General features: G+C 40.9%; 1 protein-coding gene across 8 annotated transcripts in view; it reads right to left on the bottom strand.

Annotated features, from left to right (window-relative positions):
* Positions 1–19,563, bottom strand: part of PJA2 (praja ring finger ubiquitin ligase 2) — a 39,881-nt gene extending 20,318 nt beyond the window's left edge. The window contains exons 1-4 of one of the 8 annotated variants that reach the window (XM_083576810.1): positions 19,408–19,562; positions 6,203–6,319; positions 3,707–3,907; positions 913–1,942 (exon numbers count right to left, since the gene is read on the bottom strand). In XM_083576810.1, coding sequence (XP_083432936.1) covers positions 913–1,942; positions 3,707–3,907; positions 6,203–6,248 — 1,277 coding nt within the window. In that variant the 5' untranslated portion in view covers positions 6,249–6,319; positions 19,408–19,562. Of the gene's footprint in view, positions 1–912; positions 1,943–3,706; positions 3,908–4,994; positions 5,057–6,202; positions 6,320–14,441; positions 14,545–14,860; positions 14,973–19,407 lie in introns of those variants that run through there. The other 7 variants (XM_083576812.1, XM_083576811.1, XM_083576813.1 and 4 more) reach the window with 7 other exon arrangements.
* Positions 19,564–23,917: the final 4,354 nt, after the last annotated feature.

Here is a 23,917-nt window from a genome sequence, read left to right on the forward strand (position 1 = left end):
CCCTACTCTACTTGATAGAACAATTTCCAAAAGCATTAAAGATGCTTGAAGCGGCATATTCCTGTGGCCTAACCCCAATTTTTATACCCATGAAGCATATATAGAATAATGAATCTGCTCAATTCCAGTAGGTGCATTAACACTATATCTGCACACTGCTGGGCAAACTCGGGACAAGATATAGATGTGTTCAAAGTTTGTGGTGCATTTGAAGAGGCTGCTAGCGATAAAGATTTTACTTCCACTTCACCTTCATTCCTAAATTTGTTTGTGTGGCTTCTTTTATGACTTCATTCTCTTTCTGTCATGTGGAGGTAATGACTTAAAAAGTTGTAAAGTGCTTCTGAAATATTAAGACAGCATTAACGGCAGTGAATATACCACTAAAGAAAAAGAAAAATGCAGCTTTGCTTTTAGCAGATGATGCTAATAGTCCAAAAGTCTAGGTCAAAATACTTATGTCATAAGATATAAAAAAGTCTGGCTATCAAGAAATCTTACAAAAATTAAGTTATTTCCAAAACTGCTGGTCTTATGAGTAACTGCTAAGGCTCTTAGGGCTGGCAGCTCCACCAAAAAACAAACAAAAGAAAAAACTCACCACTTTTTGGCACCAATAATTATGTCATAAAGTACATAGTGAAAAGTATAAACATCAGATGGTATAGTCTGGAATTTTCTGTCTTGGGGCCCACTCTCTTTGGCAAAGATCAGAATGGGGGAAATTGAGACCATTAATTACATCGTAAGGAATATGGGGAGCTGGTACCATTTGGCAGATATCACCTTACTGCACCTTACATGGGGTCGGTCCTACGAGACCATTTAATATTGTCCTAACCATAGTGATTTTCATTGTACAGGTATTCAGACATGTAGAAAAATTGAATTAAACTTTGCAGAAACTCTTACCTGTCTTCATCTTTGTTGGAGCTTGATAGATTTCTACCAGAGTCTTCAAATTCATCCCAGAAAGCACTATCGTCCACTTTGCTTTTTTCTTGAAGTGTTATATTTTGCTTCCTTAGTTCACTTTTTATTTTCTTTTGAGCTCCTCCATAGTCTCTTGGATCAAAAAACATACTAGAATTGCTTTTCTCTTTGCTGTGTTTCAGGACACATTCTGTGTTACAGTGCTGGACATCCACATTCTCACTCCACCTTCTACTGCTGGTCTTTTCTTCCTCTTCATTTGAAAAAGACTGCTTCCTATCCAACTGGCTTACAGGATTTTGTTTTCTAACTTTGGGTCTTACGACCAGTTCTGATGAATTCTCTTGGTCTGTCTTCACAGTACTCAGTTCGTTACAAATTCCTATTTGTGTCCTAATTGTAGGATCAGCCGTATTTTTTTGCTGCTCCATATCAGAAGTAACACTAAGGTTATTTTTTACTAGACGCTCGTCTTCCCTAGATGTTTTTACAAGTGTCTTATTTTGGTGAGCAGTATCCAATTCTAGGCTAGAATGTCTCTTGAAAGGCACTGGTCTTATGTCTTCAAAACTTTTGCTTGAAGCATTATGATTGAAATTAGACAGATGTGACTGCAGATCACTAAAGGAGTCCACTCCTTTCTCCAATTCAGAAAGCATACTATCCAGTGTCTCTTGAAATATTCCCGCTTCTTCTTTAGCTAATGAAAGATCATTTTGGTCATTCTCTTCCTCTCCATCACTGCTATCTGGCTCATAAGAGTCAATGTTTACAAAAGCAATTCCATTCTGACCATTAAGGTTATTGTGCTCTCCACAAGGATCAGAATTCATATTGTTACTCCCAGTTTGTCCGTCTCCCCAATTGTAACATGCTGGAGAAAATGAAGAAGCATCTGTGTTGACTGCTTGGTTCAGTTCAGCTTGACCAACAGCATTTTCTGAAGCAACCTTCGCTAACAATGGTACATCTGCCAAAGGAGAACATACTTGGGCAAGTGGACTGGAACCTTTATATAAAAATGTAAAGAAAGCATATGTTGGAATGATAAGACCAATCAAAGTTTTTTTATCAACATACATAATAAAAATGGCATTTGTTGATGATGCTCAACTGTGGCTGTTCTTCATTAGAATGTTAAAAAAGCAAGTCGTAATATGTATGAGAGACATATTATGATGATTTCATGGATGTTCATTGCTAGAATTAAAATATATTTAAGGTAATGCTCAAAAATCATGCTGTATCGCGTATCAGAATAAGAAAGCCAGCATCTTGCAGTTCTGTTAACCATACCCTGACATTTTTTATAGCTGCTGATATGCCACATATTAAGAACTTAGGGGACAACACAAAATACTTGACCAGGCTGCAGAATTACTATGTATTACTTCCGAGTCAACACACAGTATTAAATTACAGAAATTTTAAAGAATATCCCTGCACTAGAAACTGTATCAAACCTCCTAACATGGCCAGTTAAAGGAAATTCTTGTTCTACAACATCTTAAGAAGAGGAATGCAGTATTTTCTATCAATAGCTATTACAAAGATTAAACAAGCGTATATTTATTGTGTCTGTCAATGCCATTCCTGATGATACAATCCCCCAAGTCAAAGCCAAGTGCTTCATGGAACAATTTAATTAGGTTCTGGAATGTCCTTCCTCTGTCTCTCCATCAGTATTTCTGTGATTTTGATGAAAGAATCTGAAAACATGGAAGGGCACATATTCTGCTAGCTTTAATAGGATGCTGTTTCACTTTATGTTGCCAAAGTTATTATTTTATTTTCATTTAAATGGTTTTATTGTGATTTATATTTAATATGTTGTAAGCAGCAGCATGAACATTTGGCTAAGAGGTTAGATGTAAATGTGTTAACTGATGATTTGGCATCTCCTACGACACTGGCAAAAAATACAGTACTGTAATTGATGGGTTTCAATATAGTAGGGTAGTTGATGAGCATCTGCCTTGCATGCAGATTGTTCCAGGTTCAATCCCCGGCATCTCCAGGTAGGGCTGGTAAAGACTCCCTGGCTGCAATTGTGAAGAGTCGCTGCCAGTCATCACTGAGAATACTAGCTAGATGGATCAATAGTCTCATTCAGTACTAGCCAGCTTCCCCTGTTCCTATGGCTCTTACTTTGAGAAAATTGGATTTGAGTTGTTCTTACATTTTTAGAATAGTTAAAATACTGCTAAGATTGGGGGGGGGGGGATTCTTCAAAACAGCAACAACCAACAACATTAAGGTAATGAAGCTAGAAGATGATTGTGCAGAAACTAACTGGATGCAACAAATAAAGCAAAGCTGGAGAGAGAAATGAACAGAAGGCCACTTACATACTACCCAACACTACACTACAAAGTATGGTATATAATTGCCTATATCCATGGACAATGAACACCTGAAACATGCCCATTTCTGTGCATTCTATTGTTTGCATACATAATAAAACTAAAATTCCAATAATGATTTATCTATGAACCACTGTCATACAAACCACTTTTAGTATTTCCTTCAATAGAGAATTATGCAAATTTGGGGCCATGGCTAAGGTTTTGGCCGCAGTTTAATAATTTCCTATTGTTCTGATGAGCTTCAAATACACTTGTAGATGTAAGAAAAAAGTTGTATCAATATTTATTGCCAATTTCACTATTGCCTAGCCTTCTGTTCAGCTGACTTGTACCAACAGCTTGTTATTATTCAAAGGCTTTCACTAAAGAAGAAAAATATTTTCAGGTTGTAATTATTTGACACGCACACAAATAATTTTCTTTTTGAACATCATCTAGTTCTAATCCTTCACATTCTCCATCGTGTTGGCTCGAATTTCTCTCTTGGTTCGTCAGAGATGGTCTAAAATTGACATAGGCATGCCTTCTTCCGTATCTTCTGCCTGTAATAGTCTGATACCCTCCTGCTGGTTTTGGCCATGTGGGCTTTCCAGCTTCCTGACCCATTTCTGCAAGAGAAAGAGGGGAGGAGGGAAGCAATTCTAAACACATTAGAAAATATTTTTTAATAAAAAACTCATTTTTTAATCATGGTATAAACAAATGCTACATGCAAAACTAGAGTTTAGGTCTCATGCTGCTAGCAATACAGGTATGTCCTGTATGTCAATTATCATGTTACTCTTCAAAATATTGCATAAAACCTAAAAATAGGACAGCGGCATAAGCACAAAAAACAAACTAGCATGCTTTTTTGTCTAATAGCTTCCAATTTAGAAAATAGCTGGCATGTTAGCCCAGCTGAATCGATGCACTTGACTCTCTTAAACTTTTAGCAGCATCCCCTAATAAATCACATTTCTCTAGCATTTTTTAACATTAGGAAATATCACACAAACAATTCAACCCATTCCACAACTGTTCCTTATATCTCCCTTTTAGTTTTGTCTTCAGTTTCACAGCCTGTTTTATGCCGCTGCTTCTCTCACTGGGATTCAAACAGTACCTCAGAGTTTCTCAAGTTGTTGGAAGAAACCTACAAATAGGTGCCAACATGTAAGGGACTATTCAAATTTCCAGAGCCTTTCTTTACTTTAACTGGGCTAACCACATACAGCTACTTCTGAATGGCCACCTTTAATACACAGGTTGCTCACTACATCCCTTGTTGTATTTTATGCTTAAATTCTATTTAAATATATAATCCTTCATATTATCATTAAATATGGGGGCATTCAGTTGCTGAATACAATGTGCTTGCATTTTTCTGTTGTAGAGGACAAAATTAGGGCTCAAAAGGTGATTCCAAATAATTGACTCTATCCCTTCTCCTTACAGTCACAACTATGATCTAGTCTGCTCCACTTCTGGTTTATTACTACCTTATAGGCACTGAAACTACAAAGCACTGCAATCTCTGATTTTTATACAAGAGAAGCAAAAGAGGATGAGTGAGGCAGGTGAGGGTTCCACAAGAAGAAATAATGGAACTAGGGCAAGCAGCATGCACAAACACTGCTTGTTCAACCTGATGGCAGGAGAGTGCAAAATTACAAGATGGATTACATGAACTCACATTATAATTGGGAAACTCACGTTATAATAGAAACAAATTAACGTCTGTTGCAGTGCTGGCAGATTCTGATGTTCTGTCTGTTCTTTATTGAAGTTCAGATAGGAGGCAATGGCAGTCAAGCAGATTTTAAAGCGTGGATCACACGAAGAATGGACACGCAAACTGCCTTGCGCAATCAGATCAAAGACCAAAGAGCCCAACATTGTGCATCCAACAGAGGCTGAACTGTTTCTGGAAACTGATGGTGATAGCCATTCTATTTCTCTTTCAGTAACTAATACTCAGAGGTACACTGCCCCGGGCACAGAGATTTCAATAAGCTAATAGCTGCTGACATACCTGTGCCTCATGAATTTGAATCTTTAACTCATTTAAGCTAGTGGCCCTCTATATACTTTATACCAATGAACATCACAAGATAAAGATGTACTGAAGAAAATGAAAAGTCTATTCACTGTGCCTATGGTACATTTGCCTTGTATCTTAATATTTATAATTTGTTAAGCTCCAAAAATGCAATTAAGTGCTGTATAGTTTTGTTTATAAAAAGCTTAAATAAGGTCCTGCCTTAATGCTTATGGATCTTCTGCTACTTCTCTCAGTATGTCTGTATAAAATAATAGTTCTTTTCCTTTTTTATCTGCATTCACTAGACTATGCTGCAGTAAAGTTATTCCTTGCAATCTGTATCCATCTGTCGCCTTCTAAGATAAAGTAAAAATAACAGTAATAATTTTAGAATAGTTGCTTTAAAAGCAAACAAGAATAACCAACATCAAGCAGGCAAGGAAGGAAACAGAGATACTACATGAACTACTTCCAAGTCATGCACCCTGATTGGAAGTAATTCTATTAATATAAATCTTTAATTAGAGTTGGAGAAATGAGTTCTAATCGTTTATTCAGATGAGCAATGGAAGTTTGCCTTCAAACTAGTATAAGAAACAACAGTCTGAAGTGGGTTTGTGAATTCTGGTTTGTAGGCAAACTTTCGTTGGCAATAATAATGGCTTTCCTGATTCAGATCTCGTGTGGCAAGCTGTAGTTACCTACAAAACACGATGCGGAGGAGTGTGCAAGCCCACAAAGTAACTGTTTTTGACACTGAAACTCGTCTTTGTTTATGGAAACTCATTTTTAAAAATGTCTAACAAATTAAAACTTCATTTTCTCTGCTCATCCAGACCTATTCTAGTAGATATCTACTTCCAACAATTGTAATACCTACTGCAATTCAGCAGGGTCTTGTTAGAAAAGACTTCAATATGATCCATATTCTCCCAGTAGTTTTCTTCCCGCCATCTCCTCAGTCCATCAGATCTATCATTTTATTTGTCCATGAAACCTGTGTGATACCAATCACATGATTTTAATTGGTATCTTTTAAACAAAGGCCAAGTTTGTCTATAATAGTTATGTTCAGTACAAAAAAGCTGTATGTATTCTATCATTAGGTATGCACATTTATTTCATTTACAGCTATAGATTTCCCAAGAGATCTAAAGAAGGTAATTCAAGAACATTATCTTACAAAAACACTTTTTCAAAGTCTGTTTTGATGTCCCTACAAGCAATCTTTTATATTTATAAAAGTATTAATTCTCATTAACTACATCACTTTTAAAGAATGCAGTAACTTCTGTTGCAAAAACAATTTTAGTGTGCAAGGTCCTTTTACAAGGCAGAGTATAACTTATAAATGCTAGAGAGAAACTTTATGGTGCCAATGAAACAAGCCTGTTTCAAAATGCTTCCTCTAATGCATCTTCCTATTCTGCTTTGGATTATATGCAGTTCATCATCAAGGAATGACTCAAACAATTCAGGTACTCACATTATTATTCAAGCAATATTGAGCAATAAAATAGAATTAAAAACAAAACAGTAAAGCCCTAGTTTAGGTCATGAAAAACTACTGCTTGCTGGGCAGCAAGTATTTACGAGGACAAAAACACGGCAGACACTTTGCTTTCCTAGAGATAACTTTTCAGGACATACAGATTGAAGCAGCTGTGATCTATAAAGATGTATTTGCCTATAACACAATAAAATCATGCAATCTAGCCAAAGCAGAACGAATTCCTTATTTTGATGGTCTGAGTTAGAATGGAGATTCTGCTGTCATCTAACCATCCTACATACATTATTTCCTGGTCAAAATGGTTGTAGAGTTCTTACTCTGAATAATTTGGCATATGTGCATCAAAGACCAGGATAACAGGTTCAGGATTTCCTATCTTTAACAATCTGGGATCTATCCAAAATGCTTAGCTGATAAATAGTAGGTCATATACTACATTTAATATATTTTCCTGGCTCAGAAATACATCCTCCAGGGAATGGAAATGAGATTGCTGTTATTACAGTTTGGCCACTGCCTTTTAAATGATCTTTGTCACTGCTATAGCATAGTTTGCTAAGGAAATGGTCTTCTGTGTGGACAATCTGTCTATTCTACATGGAAATTGTTCTGACAAATTCAGGCTCTCTTTGCCTGAAAATTGAGGAACTGCTCATTTTCTTGCCAATGATACACCAGCTGCTTTGCATACAAAATTGCTTAGGATTCAGTTCCCTTGGAAGTTGCTAGTGTTAATGGAGTCAGCATTCCAGATAGGGCCTGTTACGGCTTCAACTGGATAGAGGACTGCATGTTGAGATTCCTGCACTGCAGGGGGTTGAACTAGATGACCCTTGGGGTCCCTTCCAACTCTACAATTCTATGATTGGAAGCAATCACTGACACACTAGATGCAGAATTTCTAGTGAATGCTCAGCAGTCAGCAGACTCTGCACTTTGTTATTGCTTCATTCATGGAATGCAGTGTACAAGTTGCCCTCCTATCTGCAGTACTCTAGATCCACTAGACCAGTGTTTCTCAAACTGATGTGGTGGACCAGCAATTCTCCCCCCACCCAACTGGGCCAGCGCCCAAAGCATATATGGTCCCGAAAGCATCCCACCCAACCTAGGCTGTGGTAGAATTGCTGCGGACCAGCAGCCAATGACTTGTGGACCAGCACCAGTGGACCACCAGTTTTGAGTACCAAGGCTCTAAACTAGCTGTTGTTGATTTCCATCTTCTTCTTCTGTAAAAAAAATACTGTAATAACCGTCCTTCCATTTTGGGCACATCTAGATGCAAGCATTTTTAACCACTATCTATTTGGCATTCATAGCAGATATCACAAAGAGATAGCACTTGCGATCTTGGTTGCTTTATCTGCCTTGAAATGGGGAAAGAAAATCACACCCAAGTGATCCTCTTGGATCTTTCAATGGCTTTCAATATTGCTGATCATGACATGTTGGTGACATTGCTTCAGATGCATTCTGGGCAAGGAGGTTCTGGAACAGGAGAAAGGGTAGCTAATCAGCTTTCCAATACATCTAAGAGGCTACTGACAGAGATCATAGGAAGGCACGGGGCTTGATGCCATCCTATGCTGATGGTACACTGTGCTCATACTTTCCTTATGGCTAAGGTCTTTAGTACTGGTATTCATGTGGTACCTCTGTTCATAATAAGAGACTGAATGCAGCAGAGCCACTAAAGAATGACACAAAGAATTCTGGTCAACTTCTTAGTCAACCATTTTAACAGCCAGTTGAGATGTGAGGGGTTTTGGAGATGAGTATCTGTAGCAACCCCCAACCTTCAATCAATGACACTGAATCCCAACACAGTGCACGGCAGAGCACCATGTCAAGAGTTACTTTGCCTTCTGTGCCAGCAGCCTTTTCAAAGCCCATTATCCCTATGGAGGATATACTACGGGCTTTCATCAACAGTCTCTGGAAATCTATATATATATGAATGCCACTAGCAATAGATTTTTGGACCTTTAGTGAAGCCAAATTCAAACAAAACTGAAATAACAGGCCACCAGGACTTGTGATCTAAGGCAGACAGAATATCATTAACATGCTTTTGGCCACGAACATTTAAACCTTTGGGTGCTCAGATATTCATTACTGCTGAACCCCTTTGGTGGTGCATGTAAACTAACTGTAGAATCTGTATTCAACTATCAAAGAAAATACATCAGACTGAAAGAGATTATCTGTTCCTGCAGTTTCCTATTCCAATGGGAGTCTGCAGTAGAGATTCTGACAACACAAAATATCAGCTGCCCTATAATGCTTTGGGAGGTTATCCCTGCAATGAAAGTGCTTTCTCTGAGGTATCTGTCATACAATCCTTCTCTAATGCCAAGTGGAAAACACTGTGATGAAAATATTTCCCACAAATCTCAAGTCCAACGTCCCTTCCAACCCTTAACAAAAGTCTTTCTACAAGGTTCTCTGTTTCTCAGAGCCTATTGAGCAGGAATGCAGTTGAGCCGGTATAACTTGTTCTTCATCTATTACAAAGACAGGTTGTCTGTGGTCCACTGGATACTGGAACACAGACCAATATTTAATGAACATTTGGAGTCTCATGATCAGTAATGTGGGTTTTCTGGAAAATTTTGAATCAGAAAACTTATCAGAAAGTTTGGAAAGGACTCCTCTTTGAATCTGGAGAGTTGCTGCCAAATAGCATAGATAGCATTGAGCTAGATGGACCAAAGGTCTGCCTTCCTAGAAGCAAACTATGTTCCTATTAGGAAAAGGATTGTAGTTTTTGTAAAAGTAGATCTCAGAAGACTGGAATAGCCCATTTTTGCTTTAACAATTTAGTAGTAATTCCTTTTTCCATTTTTTCCTCCGAGCTTGTCACCTTCTCTTTTTAAAAAAATAGGCAGGTAGGTCCTTCTTCATCTACTGCTTCAATCCTCAATTAACCATATCCTTGACTTCCTCTAGTTTTGCACTGCTGCTGAGACAGTTTCTGCTTGTGGCAGCCATCTTCCTCCTTCCTTCCCTTCCTCTGGCACACCTTTCTTTCTAGTCCCCTAGGAAAACTGCAGGATGTTGGAAATGGCAGACTCAATGGCTCTATCACTCTCAAAGCGCTGGCAGCGGCCAAAACCATTTTTTCCTATCAGTGGCTACTGACTTTTTGGGGGGTCATACACAGATCTGGCAGTCTTCATTCATGCCTTAGCGTACACTACTGCACTACATATCCTAGGGCACTGATCAAAGCTTCAGCTAGTGCAAATGTTAGACGGTCTTATGTTCCTACTGGCCCCCCCGCATACTGTATTACACAAGTACTACACAGATGGCACTACTGACCCCGAGCACAATGGAAGGTGCTAATATTTATCCACAGAACCTTATACTGAGTGATCTTAGTCTGACAAAGAATGACCTCAACAATATAATGTGCATGCTATGTTCAGGCATCAATAATATAGAAGTATTCTCAGTGGTAACTATGGAAATCTTTTCCTAGAATTTGCCAAATTCCAAGCATCTTTCAAAAATATGGCAAGACCTTCCTGAGTTAGCCTGTAGGTTAATGGCATTTGGGAAGGTGTAGCAGAAGATGTGGAGACTATTATTGAACAAGTCACCATGAACTGCAAGTTTTAAAAAAATAATAAAACACAGAATAGCACATGAACATGTTTTTTATTAGAGCAATTTCACCCCCAAAGTCAGTTTCCCCTTATTCTTCTGAAATCATCTACCTCAGCTTCTCCACAACTATCTCTATAACTTATTTGCAGAAATAACAGAATAAGCTATCCATGCACAGCAGTCCAAAATTTATGATTATGACTGGCTTAGAAAGTCTCACAACAAACTTGTGATTCAGTTCCTATTTTACTTCATTTTAAACTAACTAAACATGCAGAATAAATATGGAGCCATTTCATAATTCACAGTTGCCAGGTGAAAAGTGAAATGCTGCAGAAAGCATACACTTTACAAAATACTCCAACAATTTTTGGACTAGTGGCACTACTGAGATATTCAGATTCCAGGAGTTTGGGATTTAGAACTACAACACTTCAATTTTTTATGTAATATTAAAGGAATCATCTTCAAACAGACAATAAACATTTTAAATTCATGCCAGCGGCACTTTGCAGCTAAATAAAAAATAGTGGTGTTGTGCGCAGTGATATAACTTAAGTAATTATCTCTAAAGTGTATACTTGATGTATCACAGTTTAGGATTACAACAAAAATGATAGGAACAGAAGCACCTAAAGTATGTTCAAAGGTCTTGCATGGTTAGTTTTCTTATCCTTACAATACAACATGTTTTATTGATTTAGGTTGTCTTGTAAAGCCTGGAACAAGCAACATGTTCCACATATCTAAGCCAGGCTGCTTTCCCTTGTCTCCTCTCCTATGGAAATTATTCCATTTCCACTTTTGTTAATGCCTCAGTTAAATTTAATCAGGGTATGAAAACATGCATACCTGGAGGCAAACTTTGATTTGACACTAACCACACAATGTGTTAACATGGGTGCAGATATAATAGTTATCTCCAAAAAGGGGAGGAGGAAATTAAACCAGGGGTTTCTAAACGTGGTGGCTAACCTGTGACCCTCCAGATGTTGCTCCCATACATCCTTAACCATGCTATCCCTTAACCACGCACGTTAGCTATCCCTGCTCTAAACTGTGATCCTGGTTTTACATCTGCATCAGGCCTTGGTTATAAACAAATTATCAAGGCCAGCACAAGTGAGTCATACTTTCACCATAGCTTTCAAAGAATACTCATGAAAGCCAAATGCACTAACTCTGTAAGAACCTTGAGTTCACACATGGCCTCCACTTGAATTCTCCTTTAACTGTTACAATGGAGGCACAAGTCACTTACACATCTGTTTTTCAGCAGTTCATACAATGCAAAAAGAGATAAATTTGAAGCTAGGATTAAAGATTTCCAGGTCATGCTTTGTGCCCATCTCCAATAGATTAAAGTAGCTTGTCATGCATGTTATCTCAGATATGGATATCATCTTCCAAAAATACCCAAGTCAGAAAAGAATAGGATTCATTGTTTATTATAACTGCATTAAGTGTGACACAAAGTAGTATGTTCACAATTTTCACATGAGGAACCAGATCAAAATTTCTTAATTGGAAAGTCTTATCAAGCACATTTTTTGAACTTTTATTTTCTGAAATCAACTAATCTTACTACCAATCAACTGGACTGCAATCTTTTACCATTGGAGTATTCTAAGCTGAGCAGCATCTGCTAAATCAGGAATAGGGAACATGCACTCCATAGCCCAAATGTGACCTGAAAAACCTCTCTATCCAACCTTCAGGATTCTTCCTCCTCCCCCACCCATGTCTCTAACCAACCCTGCTCTATGCATTTGTCAAGTGACCCCTTGAAGGCTGCCCATCAGGCAATGCTTTGGGACCACACTGATGATGAAAAGGAGTCAATTTAAAAAAAAAATGGAAATGTAGACCTTAAGATTAAAGTTTCTCCACCAGTGCATTACCAAATTGCAAACCAAATCAAACCGTTAAATTATCCAGTGTACATTTAATTTCTTAAGAGTTGAAAGCACTGCATTTAGAAGTTTTCCTGCTCCTTTTTTGTATTAAATCAATGTGTAACATATTGAAAAGTAGGTTTAAGCTTGCATTCCCCCCCTCTTTTTATTTAACAGAGGAAAGGGGCATAAAACTAATTATCTGAGATAGAAATATAAAGATCTAAATAGCCTCAGTGTCTCTCTTTCAATGACACATATCTTTTTGCCAAGCAGATGTGACATTTTACATGAGAAAAACTTTTCTCTTTGGAACATACTGGATTATGTAGCCTGATGAGAACAAAGAGGAGAAAGTGTCTGCCCTTGGAGCAGGGGCTAAACTGAACAGGCTTTTGAGCCTTTCCAAACTTGGATTCTGTGAGCAACCAGTCATACGTTTTAACCCTTTCTTCAGGAAACATACTGAGGCCCAATATACCACAACAGCATTTATGTTAAGACTACTTTTTCAAATGTGATGCCTTTATTTCCAGCTTGATCAATACTGCAAAAACAAAATAAAAAGGTGGGTTTATTTGCTTAAACCCTGTATGTTTTAATAAAGAGAATTTAAAACTGGAGTAATTCTATGTGCACCCAACTGTCCAAGTTCCTTGGAAGTAGGAAAGAATATAAAACAGATAAATAATATTTAGCATGCAAACTCAGTATGGTAAGTACAGGCAGACAGACTGAAGGAGGAAACAACATGGGAATGAAAGAATGAAATCTCAAAGGTGTACTAGACGCTCACTATTTTGAGTTGTAGGACTCTTCTAGGGGACCCAGAAGACCAAACAAAATGCAAGACAAATGTCTATACAACTTCTTTAGGAGCAATTGAACCAGTTGTATCAACCATCAGCTAAAACAATATTACAGTACATGCTATCTGCTCAAGCATGCTATTTTACTGACCCCCCCCCCAGCATTCTGTTGCTTTTAATAGTTTTTGTTTGCTTGTTTCTGGCCAGCTCACTTCTGGTGTTGGAAAACTGCTTAAAGCAGCAAAGTGCTTTAGGGGCAGATGAGGTTGCTCCCCTACTCCTTTTTATATAATCAGTATATGCTTGCAAACTCCCCCTCTCTCACACGATTTATATAGGGCAGAGGCATAAAGACCATTCCATCTTGTTTGCTTCTTCGTTGCCTCCAAATCAGAATCCTATGTCAAAATGCACTGGCCCTCTTAGGTAATACTTCTGGAGACAACTCTTGGCGGGGGGGGGGGGGGACTCTCTCTCTCTTTTGTTTTTACATAAGCCCCAGGTGTGGAAGTGAGAGCTGGACCATAAAGAAGGCTGATCTCCGAAGAATTGATGCTTTTGAATTGTGGTGCTGGAGGAGACTCTTGAGAGTCCCATGGACTGCAAGAAGATCAAACCTCTCCATTCTTAAGGAATGGAGTGCTCACTGGAAGGACAGATCCTGAAACTGAGGCTGCAACACTTTGGCCACCTCATGAGAAGAGAAGACTCCCTGGAAAAGACCCTGATGTTGGGAAAGATGGAGGGCACAAGGAGAAGGGGGCGACGGAGGACGAGATGGTTGGACAGTGTTCTTGAAGCTACCAGCATGAGTTTGACCAAACTGCGGGAAGCAGTGGAAGACAGGAGTGCCTGGCGTGATCTGGTCCATGGGGTCACGAAGAGTCGGACACAACTAAACAGCAACAAGCCCCAGGTGTGCATACAATACGAAAACACGTGCAGAAGATGGCAAATTAAAAACCCGCATTTTATATCTCCGGGCCTCCGATGGAGAGCCGAAGAATTCATCTGGTTCCCAGCTCAAATCTCGGTGCGAGTCGTCTCTCTCTCTGCCCCATTATATCAAATCAAACCCACGTGGGGAGGAGGAACGTGGGTGGAGGAAAGAAGCTTTGCATCACACGCCCGTGGCAAACCTCTCACGGGCCGAAACAAATGCAGGCCTGTCAAAAAGAGAGCCAACCCTCAGCCCCCTCGCTGCACCACTCTCGCGCGACCTACGCGCGTGCGCCCATCACGCCCCCCCCCCGCGCTAAGAAGCATGCTCACATTTCACTGTATACGTACCCATTCGCTATGTATATACACACAAACACGTAACTCTGCGCATCACAAAGCTTCCCCCCCCCCCAAGAACTGGGCACCGCGCAACCTCCGAAGCCCCGTCGGAGCCCTGTCAGGCCCACGCCCACCCCACGGAGTACCCAGCTACGGCGGTTCCCCCTGGAGAGCACCGTCTCCTCAGCCGGGTCACGGGGAGAACCAAACCCCGGGCGGAGAGGGAGGGGGGAGGGGCGGCCGGCTCGGCCTCCTTCCCTTCCCCTCCCCCACCCCAGGCCTCCGCTCTGAGGAGAACCGCGAGGGGGCGGGGAACCAGCCAGGCTTCCGCCCGCCCGCCTGCCTCTTCCTCCCGCCAAGGCCCGCAGTGGCGCGCCCCGGAGCCCACCCGGCCGCCGGCCCTCTAGAATCCGGACGCGAGAACTCACCGCCTCCCCTTAAGCCAAAGGGCGACAGGGCGGCGGCGGCGGCGGCGGCAGTCGAGACGCACCACCTCGGGACGGAAAGCCGGCCCGGCCAATCCCGCCCGGCAAGCCTCGCCCGCGCCGGCCAATCCCGCCTCCCACCTCTCGGGAGGAAGCCAATCGGTGAGGGGAAATGAAGGAGGAGGTTTGGGAAGGGCCCGCCCACCGCTCTCCCTCGTTCCCTCTGAGGGCCGGAGTTTTGCGGGCGTCTGTCAGGAGCTCCCTCGCGCGCGTTTCGGCCGAGGAGGTTCCCAGGCAGGGGCTCCGCTACGGAGCTGTAGTAATAATCCCGCCTGGAGCCCGCAGTAAAGTTGTCCTTGCGGAGCTATGAGGGTATATAAGCTCCTGGCAGCGGGGCTTTTCTTAAGCAGCGCACAAGTAACACGCAATGCATATCCCTACCCTTGAGTTCCCACAATTGCTGGGAAACTGGAAATCAGCCACTGATTTGGTCAGGAAAGTACCTTGCTAATGTATGTGGTCTGATTTTATTGCAGATGTTCGAGGGATAATAATTCACATACACATAAAGTTATCAGCTGTCCATCCTGAGCCCTAGGTGAAAGAAATGCAAGTCACAGAAGAAGAGTGGCCCTGCTAACATAAAATGGGCATTTTCTCTCTCTCTTCAGATTAGAAGTAACAGCCTGAACTTATCCACTGTCCAGCAATCCGATACACCAGACAAGCCTAGCGATGCACAAAGTGCTAGATTGGCCCGTGCAACAAGGCTATCGAAAGGATAGAGGCACTACCGGACTCCCTAGTAACAGCAATAATGATAATAATGATTTTATTATTTGTACCCCGCCCATCTGACTGGGTTGCAACAGGCACTCTGGACAGCTTCCAACATATATACCAACATTACTGGGCAGAGTAATGGGCTGGATGGGATACTTATACCCCCAGCATTGTCGATACATGCTTAGAATGTGCCTTGAAATATATTATTATTATATTTAACCTATCAATTAATTTAATCTATTATTTAATCTATTATTAATTAATTAATTTGCATACCACCCAAAGATCTCACAGCATAAAATTACGAGAAATTATCCAGTTGGTACCATTCAGCCAGGTAATTATCCAGCCAGGACCATTCTTTGATGCGATAGTCTGGACAAAGGTATCCATGCTCTGGTGTCCCCATATGTAAGACTATTGCAAGGCATCGTGCATGAGGCTGCCTTCGAAACGTATCTAGAAGTGGCAGTTGATCTAAAAAGAGGTCTTCAAAATCTTAAATTGGGACCGGATGCTTTCATCTTATTGTTATTGATTTATCGGTGCTAGAATTTAACTTAAGGTTTAGGGGTGTCAAAGCTAATTTACCTGGAGTTAATAGCCAGACTCAGGTGTATTTACACTGTGTGATAACCCCAGTTAATCCTTTAATTAGCACAGGTGAAGGCTAATTAAGTCAGACCCTGTGTGCTGGACAGTGTGCCAGTCATCCTTAATCCTGTGAAATTAACATGGGTTCAAAGGTAATGGAGTCAACCTAATTTCCTTCAAGGTGAGAGCCTGGGGGTATTAGCACAACTAGGCATCAATCACCAGGTGTGAGGAAGCAGGTGAGTGGGGCCTCCCTTTGTGTTACAGAAGGCCAGGGCTTAGATTAGCAAGGTTAGAACAGGTAAGAAATGTGATCCTTGGAGGAAGGCTGCCAAGGGAGGGATGCTGCTGCCTTTGGAAGAAGCTGGTGCCGTTTGGGATGTGATGTTTGGAACTCCCTCCACAGCAAGCACAGTTTGTATACATGTGTAAATAAACCATATATCATAAAGATACCACAGACTCCACTGTGCCTCATTGGTCCAAAAGGAAACACAAACCCTGGGTTTAGAGCACCTGAGACCCTCACTGCTGTGGTGATTAGGGTGGTGTGCAACAATATAATGTTAGTGCCCAGGATCCATTTCCAAGGCAAGTTCAAAGTGCTGGTTTTAATTGCTAAAGGCCCTTAGTATCTTTGGACTATTGGATGCGGGTGGCGCTGTGGTCTAAACCACTGAGCCTCTTGGGCTTGCCGATCAGAAGGTCGGTGGTTCAAATTCCTGCGACGGGGGGAGTTCCCGTTGCTCGGTCCCAGCTCCTGCCAACCTAGCAGTTCGAAAGCACGCCAAAAAGTGCAAGTAGATAAACAGGTACCACTCCGGTGGGAGGGTAAACAGCATTTCCGTGGGCTGCTCTGGTGTCAGTGTTCTGTTGCGCCAGAAGCAGCTTAGTCATGCTGGCCACATGACCCAGAAAAATTGTCTGCAGACAACCTCTGGCTCCCTCAGCCTACAGAGCCTGATGAGCGCTGCAACTCCAGAGTCGTCTGTGACTGGACTTAATATTTTAGGGATTTCGAAGAGGCAGAGGAACCAGAGACCAAATTGCAAACATGCGCTGGATTATGGAGAAAGCTAGAGAGTTCCAGAAAGACATCTACTTCTGCTTCATTGACTATGCAAAAGCCTTTGACTGTGTCGACCACAGCAAACTATGGCAAGTTCTTAAAGAAATGGGAGTGCCTGATCACCTCATCTGTCTCCTGAGAAATCTCTATGTGGGACAAGAAGCTACAGTTAGAACTGGATATGGAACAACGGATTGGTTCAAAATTGGGAAAGCAGTACGATAAGGCTGTATTTTGTCTCCCTGTTTATTTAACTTATATGCAGAATTCATCATGCGAAAGGCTGGGCTGGATGAATCCCTAGCCGGAATTAAGATTGCTGGAAGAAATATCAACAACCTCAGATATGCAGATGACACAACCTTGATGGCAGAAAGTGAGGGGGAATTAAAGAACCTTTTATTGAGGGTGAAAGAGGAGAGCGCAAAATATGGTCTGAAGCTCAACATCAAAAAAACGAAGATCATGGCCACTGGTCCCATCACCTCCTGGCAAATAGAAGGGGAAGAAATGGAGGCAGTGAGAGATTTTACTTTCTTGGGCTCCATGATCACTGCAGATGGTGACAGCAGCCACGAAATTAAGAGACGTCTGCTTCTTGGGAGGAAAGCAATGACAAACCTAGACAGCATCTTAAAAAGGAGAGACATCACCTTGCCAACAAAGGTCCGTATAGTAAAAGCTATGGTTTTCCCAGTAGTGATGTATGGAAGTGAGAGCTGGACCATAAAGAAGGCTGATCGCCGAAGAATTGATGCTTTTGAATTATGGTGCTGGAGGAGACTCTTGAGAGTCCCATGGACTGCAAGAAGATCAAACCTATCCATTCTTAAGGAAATCAGCCCTGAGTGCTCACTGGAAGGACAGATCATGAAGCTGAGGCTCCAATACTTTGGCCACCTCATGAGAAGAGAAGACTCCCTGGAAAAGACCCTGATGTTGGGAAAGATGGAGGGTATAAGGAGAAGGGGACGACAAAGGATGAGATGGTTGGATAGTGTCTTTGAAGCTACAAACATGAGTCTGACCAAACTGCGGGAGGCAGTGGAGGACAGAAGTGCCTGGCATGCTCTGGTCCATGGGGTCAAGAAGAGTCAGACACGACTAAACGACTAAACAACAACAACAATACCTTTTTATATCTTTGGACTAGGTTACCCAAGAAGTTAATTTCTTCCCAATATACATTTTCATTTGTCGCATTTTCTTCATGGCCATTTTGGCTCCAGGTAGATTTCTCTCTACCTGCCCCCCCCATCTATTTAAATAATGTGTGATCTTAATATCAGGGCTCTCAATGTCTCACCTGTGTGTTATTGTATATTTATGTTCCTAAACTAATTTTTGTCTCTTCCCTTGCAGGTAAATAAAATACTATGCTGCAGTTAATTTTATACGGTGGATTGATTGATTGATTTTATTTTATGTCTTTGTGTAAGTTTTGCAGCTAGGGCAAGAGACCAGACTTTGGACCACAATCCCTGCAATAAGAACTGCATGGAAATCTTCCAATGATGCGCTTTCTCTACTCTTAAGTAGCAGCAGCTTTCTGACAGAGGTCTTTCATATCACTACAATGGTACCTCGGGTTACATACGCTTCAGGTTACATATGCTTCAGGTTACAGACTCCGCTAACCCAGAAATAGTACCTTGGGTTAAGAACTTTGCTTCAGGATGAGAACAGAAATTGTGCTCCGGCGGCACGGCAGCAGTGGGTGACCCCATTAGCTAAAGGGGTGCTTCAGGTTAAGAACAGTTTCAGGTTAAGAACGGACCTCCAGAACGAATTAAGTACTTAACCTGAGGTACCACTGTATTTGCCTTTCCCCCCTACATATGCCCGGAATTGTATCTCAGATATTTCGCATGCCATACCATCTTCCTGCCACCTTTGCATGCATAGCTCTAGTGACTTTTAACACTTGCGTAACTGGCAGAATAAAAAAATATTTACACAGGACAGTATTCAGATACTGTAGAATACCCCGGTCTGGCTGTTGTCTGGAAACCAGAATTAGGGAATATCTCACTTCCATTCATCTGCTGCAGTTGTACTGGCTGCTTATCAGCTTAAGGTCCCAAGTCAAATTGCCGCTTACCTGTAAAGCCATATGGAGGCTGGGCTTGGCATACCTGAGCCTCTGCCTGATCATTGTGTGAGAGAGAAAGGAGGTGTGGTTTAAGGCTGCAATCCAAAGCACACTTACTTCTGAATAAACATGCTCTCTTAAGCACGTACAAGTCACCCATCCTCTTCAGCAATTGTGACATCGCTGGCTATTGCCTAGTGTTGTTATTGTATCATTGCTAAGGGACCTGTCTGTGAGCAATAGTGTGATTGGTAGACTAACTGTGCAGTTACTATGGGCTTTGTGAGAATGGTTGTTACTGTGCTGGTTGTGCTTGTGATGTTTTCAGTGTGTGGCTCTTCCTGAGCACAAGATTCCAGCTAAGTAAAAGCTCAGCAATAGCCATCTTACCTAGACCATAGAACTGAGCGACAGACTCAGTGTGCTTAGCAACTTACTTCCAAAACTAATATAGGACCAGATCCTCCAAGTGCCCCTATTTCCTCCTATTTACAGAAACCATCCTGGTTTCTAATTTAATCCTAGAATGTCCCACTTTTCCTTAGGACATCCTTATTTTCATCAGAGAAATGTTGGACGTTATGGTAGGACGTCCCTATTTTATCAGAGAAATGTTGGAGGGTATGGAGTTATCTGACCCCTGAGACATCTGAAGGCAGGCCTGTATAGGGAAGTTTTTTTAAAATGTTTAATGTTTTTATATATGTTGGAAGTCACCCAGAGTGACAACCCAGTCAGATAGGTGGGTTATAAATAATAAATTATTATTATTATTATTATTATTATTATTATTATTATTATTATTATTTAGGACGTCCCTATTTTCATCAGAGAAATGTTGGAGGGTATGTAGGAATAGAGTCGGGGGTATGAACTTGTGACTAGGGTGGCCACTTATGCATTGCCAAAAAAATAAAAGGGCACATTAAAGCAGAGGACCGTCCTCTGTAAAGTAGGGCACATGGTCCCCCTACTCTTGACACATTAGCAGCGATGGGACTACAACTCCCATCATCCTTTCTTAACAGGACCAGTGGTCAGGGATGATGGGAATTGTAGTCCCAAAACAGCTGGAGGGCCAAGTTTGGCCATCACTGCATTAGAGTAAGAACTTTTGATGGCTGTGGACAGGATTCCCGCATTTCAGGGGGTGGGACTACACAACCCTTAGGATTCCCTTCCAGCTCTACAGTTCTATGATTCTATGAAACTCCAAAGGCTTTATCAGGCTGGACAATTGTGGGGAGATAGATGGGGAAAGGATAGGCCAGTGGGAGCTCACTTGCAGGGAAGCAGCAAGAGGAAATGGAATGAACTGAACATGGATGGGGAAAGCACTTGGGAAGGAATAGGAATTGGCATAAAGAGACCAGGCCTACAGGTAAAAGGAATATCAGTGACCCAGGGATTCTGTGCCAAGAAGACTGGGAAATAATCATATTGGGAATAGCTGAGATTCATTGAATCATAGCCTGTTCATTTATTTAAGGTATTTATAACCCATCTTTCTGTTAAAAAATAATCAAGGTGGCTAACAATGCAAACAGACAGCAACACAATAAGCTAAAAATCTTTTAACTGACAAAAATAGCATCTGCATTCGCTCTTTTTAAAAAACAAAACAAAAAACCACTGTCATTCTATTTTAGCTTGTAAACCACCTAGAGAATTTTTGGTGTGAAAATAGATATATGCCGTTTCATACCAAAAAATAAAATAAAAATCCCTCCGCACTGAGAAGAATAAAACATTGCTAGGTGGGAATTTCCCCGAGATCTACTCTTCAGCATCAAAGGAAGGAAAATAAGAACAAGATCAGGAGAAGACAAAGTAAAGTGCATGTATAAATATGAAGAAGACTTGCAGAAGGGACTTGGAAAAGAGTTAAGAGCCTCGGACAGAAGATCATCAGGTTGATGGACTATATGGAATTGACGGAAAAGACTGGCAGAATCCGAGACCAGGGAGAAGAGACGGTGGAAGAATATTGGGAAAAGTTTAAAGTCTATATATAGAAATAATGTAAAATTAATGAGTGTTAGAAAAATGATGGAATGGAATTATATGGCTTTAGTAGAAATGTTATAATGAATTAAGCATAAATAAGTACTATAGTATTAATGGAAAATAAGGTTAAAATATGTTAAGATAACCATATGACAGAAAATAGAGAAAGATGGAAAGGATTTGCTGAAATAATTAATAGAAATGGAATACAAAAAGGGAGGTGAGAGGAGGTCGATGAAACAAGGGAATGAAAGAGAGGGTATTGAGATGGTATGATGTGTGTTTTTTGAATTGTTTTTGCTCTCGTTTTGTTTAATGTGTTAATGTTGTGTTGTGTATTGTTTATATATTGTACTGTATTGTTTTTTCTTTCTTTTACTTTTTCTTTTTTTCTTTTCTTTTCTCTTTTTTGTAAGGTTTAAAAGTAATAAATATTTTTTTTTTTTTTTAAAAAAGAGAAGTGGATTTCAGGGAAATATTCCAGCCTAGTTTTACCTGTAATATGCTTGCCTCTATATCTTCTTTTTGATGGGAAGTGTTTGGTTCAGCCATGGGAGTTCCCACCTGTGGTTTGAAGTGTACAATTTTGACACAGGTTTGCCATTTCAAACAAGAACTAGGCCCTTGCAGACAGTGCTGCATTAGCTATGGCTTTCACGGGGCCCTTTTTCACCTGCCTTTTTTCCCCAAGGAACAATATATTAGCACAATAAAGTATTGTAAGCAATACTTTTTAAAAGGTAGTCACAGAAGAGATGGCAAATTTGCCGAAAATATCATATATAGTTTCATCCTTTCTGTCAGAATTCACGTAAACAGCTTTCAAGCTAATATTGCTTATATAATACACAAATAAAAGAAAATGCGATACAACCCTATAGAGTGCCTCTTTGTATTTTCCTCGCTGGAATGTTTCCTTGTAACACAGCATCCATTTCTCATGGCAGTACATTATTTCTTCCCCCTCTCGTAGCGTTTAAGATGCTTTAGGTTTAGGACATGATTCTATGCCTCTGGTATGCCAGCTAGGGAGATAAAGACTTTTCAGAAGTCCCCTATACAGGTGTATTGTATACAGTGGTACCTTGGTTTTCAAACAGAATGCATTCTGGGAGTTGGTTTGACTCCCAGAACCATTCAAAAACCAAAGCACGGGCACAAACCCCTCTCAGGGGTTGACCAAACCATTGAGTCCCTGGATTCCTTTAACGAAATACCCTTCACATAGGGATGGCAAGAGCGTTCTCCCATCCCTATCACATGAACCAGAGCCTATCCGCAACCTTACAAGTTGTGACGATTTGCTACGTGCCAGGCGAAACCCAAATGGCAACAGCCAATCCGCCAAGTGAGAAAATTCCTGCCGTGCCCCTGTACCAACGACAGACGACACACGGCGGCATAGCAAGGTCAAGTGCACAAGCCCTAAAAATAGGGAGAGGTGGGCGGGTGTTCCAAATGCACGCGCCGAAAGAGGAAGCTCTGGGTTACATGCATGGGTATAAATAGGTCCCTTGATCCCTTTGGACTCTGCCCCATTGGCCCGATTAAATCCAGCATTGAGGGACCTCCAATCGGGTGTTGTGGCTGATCAATCAAACCCACCCACAACACAGGGTGTTGGTTTCCAGGTCTCACCGCAATATGTGCCCTCTTTAAGGGAGGACCCAATTTTTCTTATCTTTTTTGGAACCTCCTCAACAGCATATGGGGAAAAACTATGCCAAAAGGGGCAGCGGACTAAATCTGGCCTAGTCAGAATGCACCTCCCCCCTGACAAATTGAGAGTGTTGAATTTTTTTACAAGACGATTATGCATGCACTTATAGCTCCTGGCAATATATTGAGTGAAATTGACTTGCCTGGTCACCAAGAGAAAGCTTTTGCTTATTCTGATGTTTGAGTAAAAACGTATTGTTAGTGTTATTATTAGAGCCACAGTGGCAAAGCAGTGAATATAATAGATTTCATTCTCAGGCAAGTAGCTTATATTGATTTCTCAAGGCTTTTCCACAGATATGCTGTCAAATGAAGACTCTACAAAATAAAAAGAGACCAGCAGCATGACAGAAATGAAGACAGATTTGCATTAAGAACATGTCAAGATATACAGAAACACATCCGGGTGCATGTTGTTCTATTGAAAGAACCTACTCCCAAAATATGTACTGTTGAGAACAGATAGAGAAAAACATTCACTGTCAAATGCTTCTGCCTTTTCTTTCAAATTAATTGCTGTTCTCCCCCAAATATCAATTTACTAAGAAGAGTTTGCAAGGCGCCAGCTCACTGTGAAGTTATCTGCAATGCCAGTGGTCTTATTGACCATCTTGTTTTATGGAGCATGAAATAATAAGGTCAGGAAAACTTAGTGTTAGGATAGAATTTTCCCAGTTTCTCTCCAAGTAATTGTGAAAATGAGACACAGTGGTGGAAAATGCCTTATTGGTCCCATAGCCTAATGATGTTCCTGGGTTTGTTTGTTTAATATCAAGCCAATATCTGACTCCTT

Source organism: Podarcis filfolensis (assembly GCF_964270895.1).
Source record: "Podarcis filfolensis genome assembly, chromosome: 11".
NCBI classification, from domain to species: domain Eukaryota; kingdom Metazoa; phylum Chordata; class Lepidosauria; order Squamata; family Lacertidae; genus Podarcis; species Podarcis filfolensis.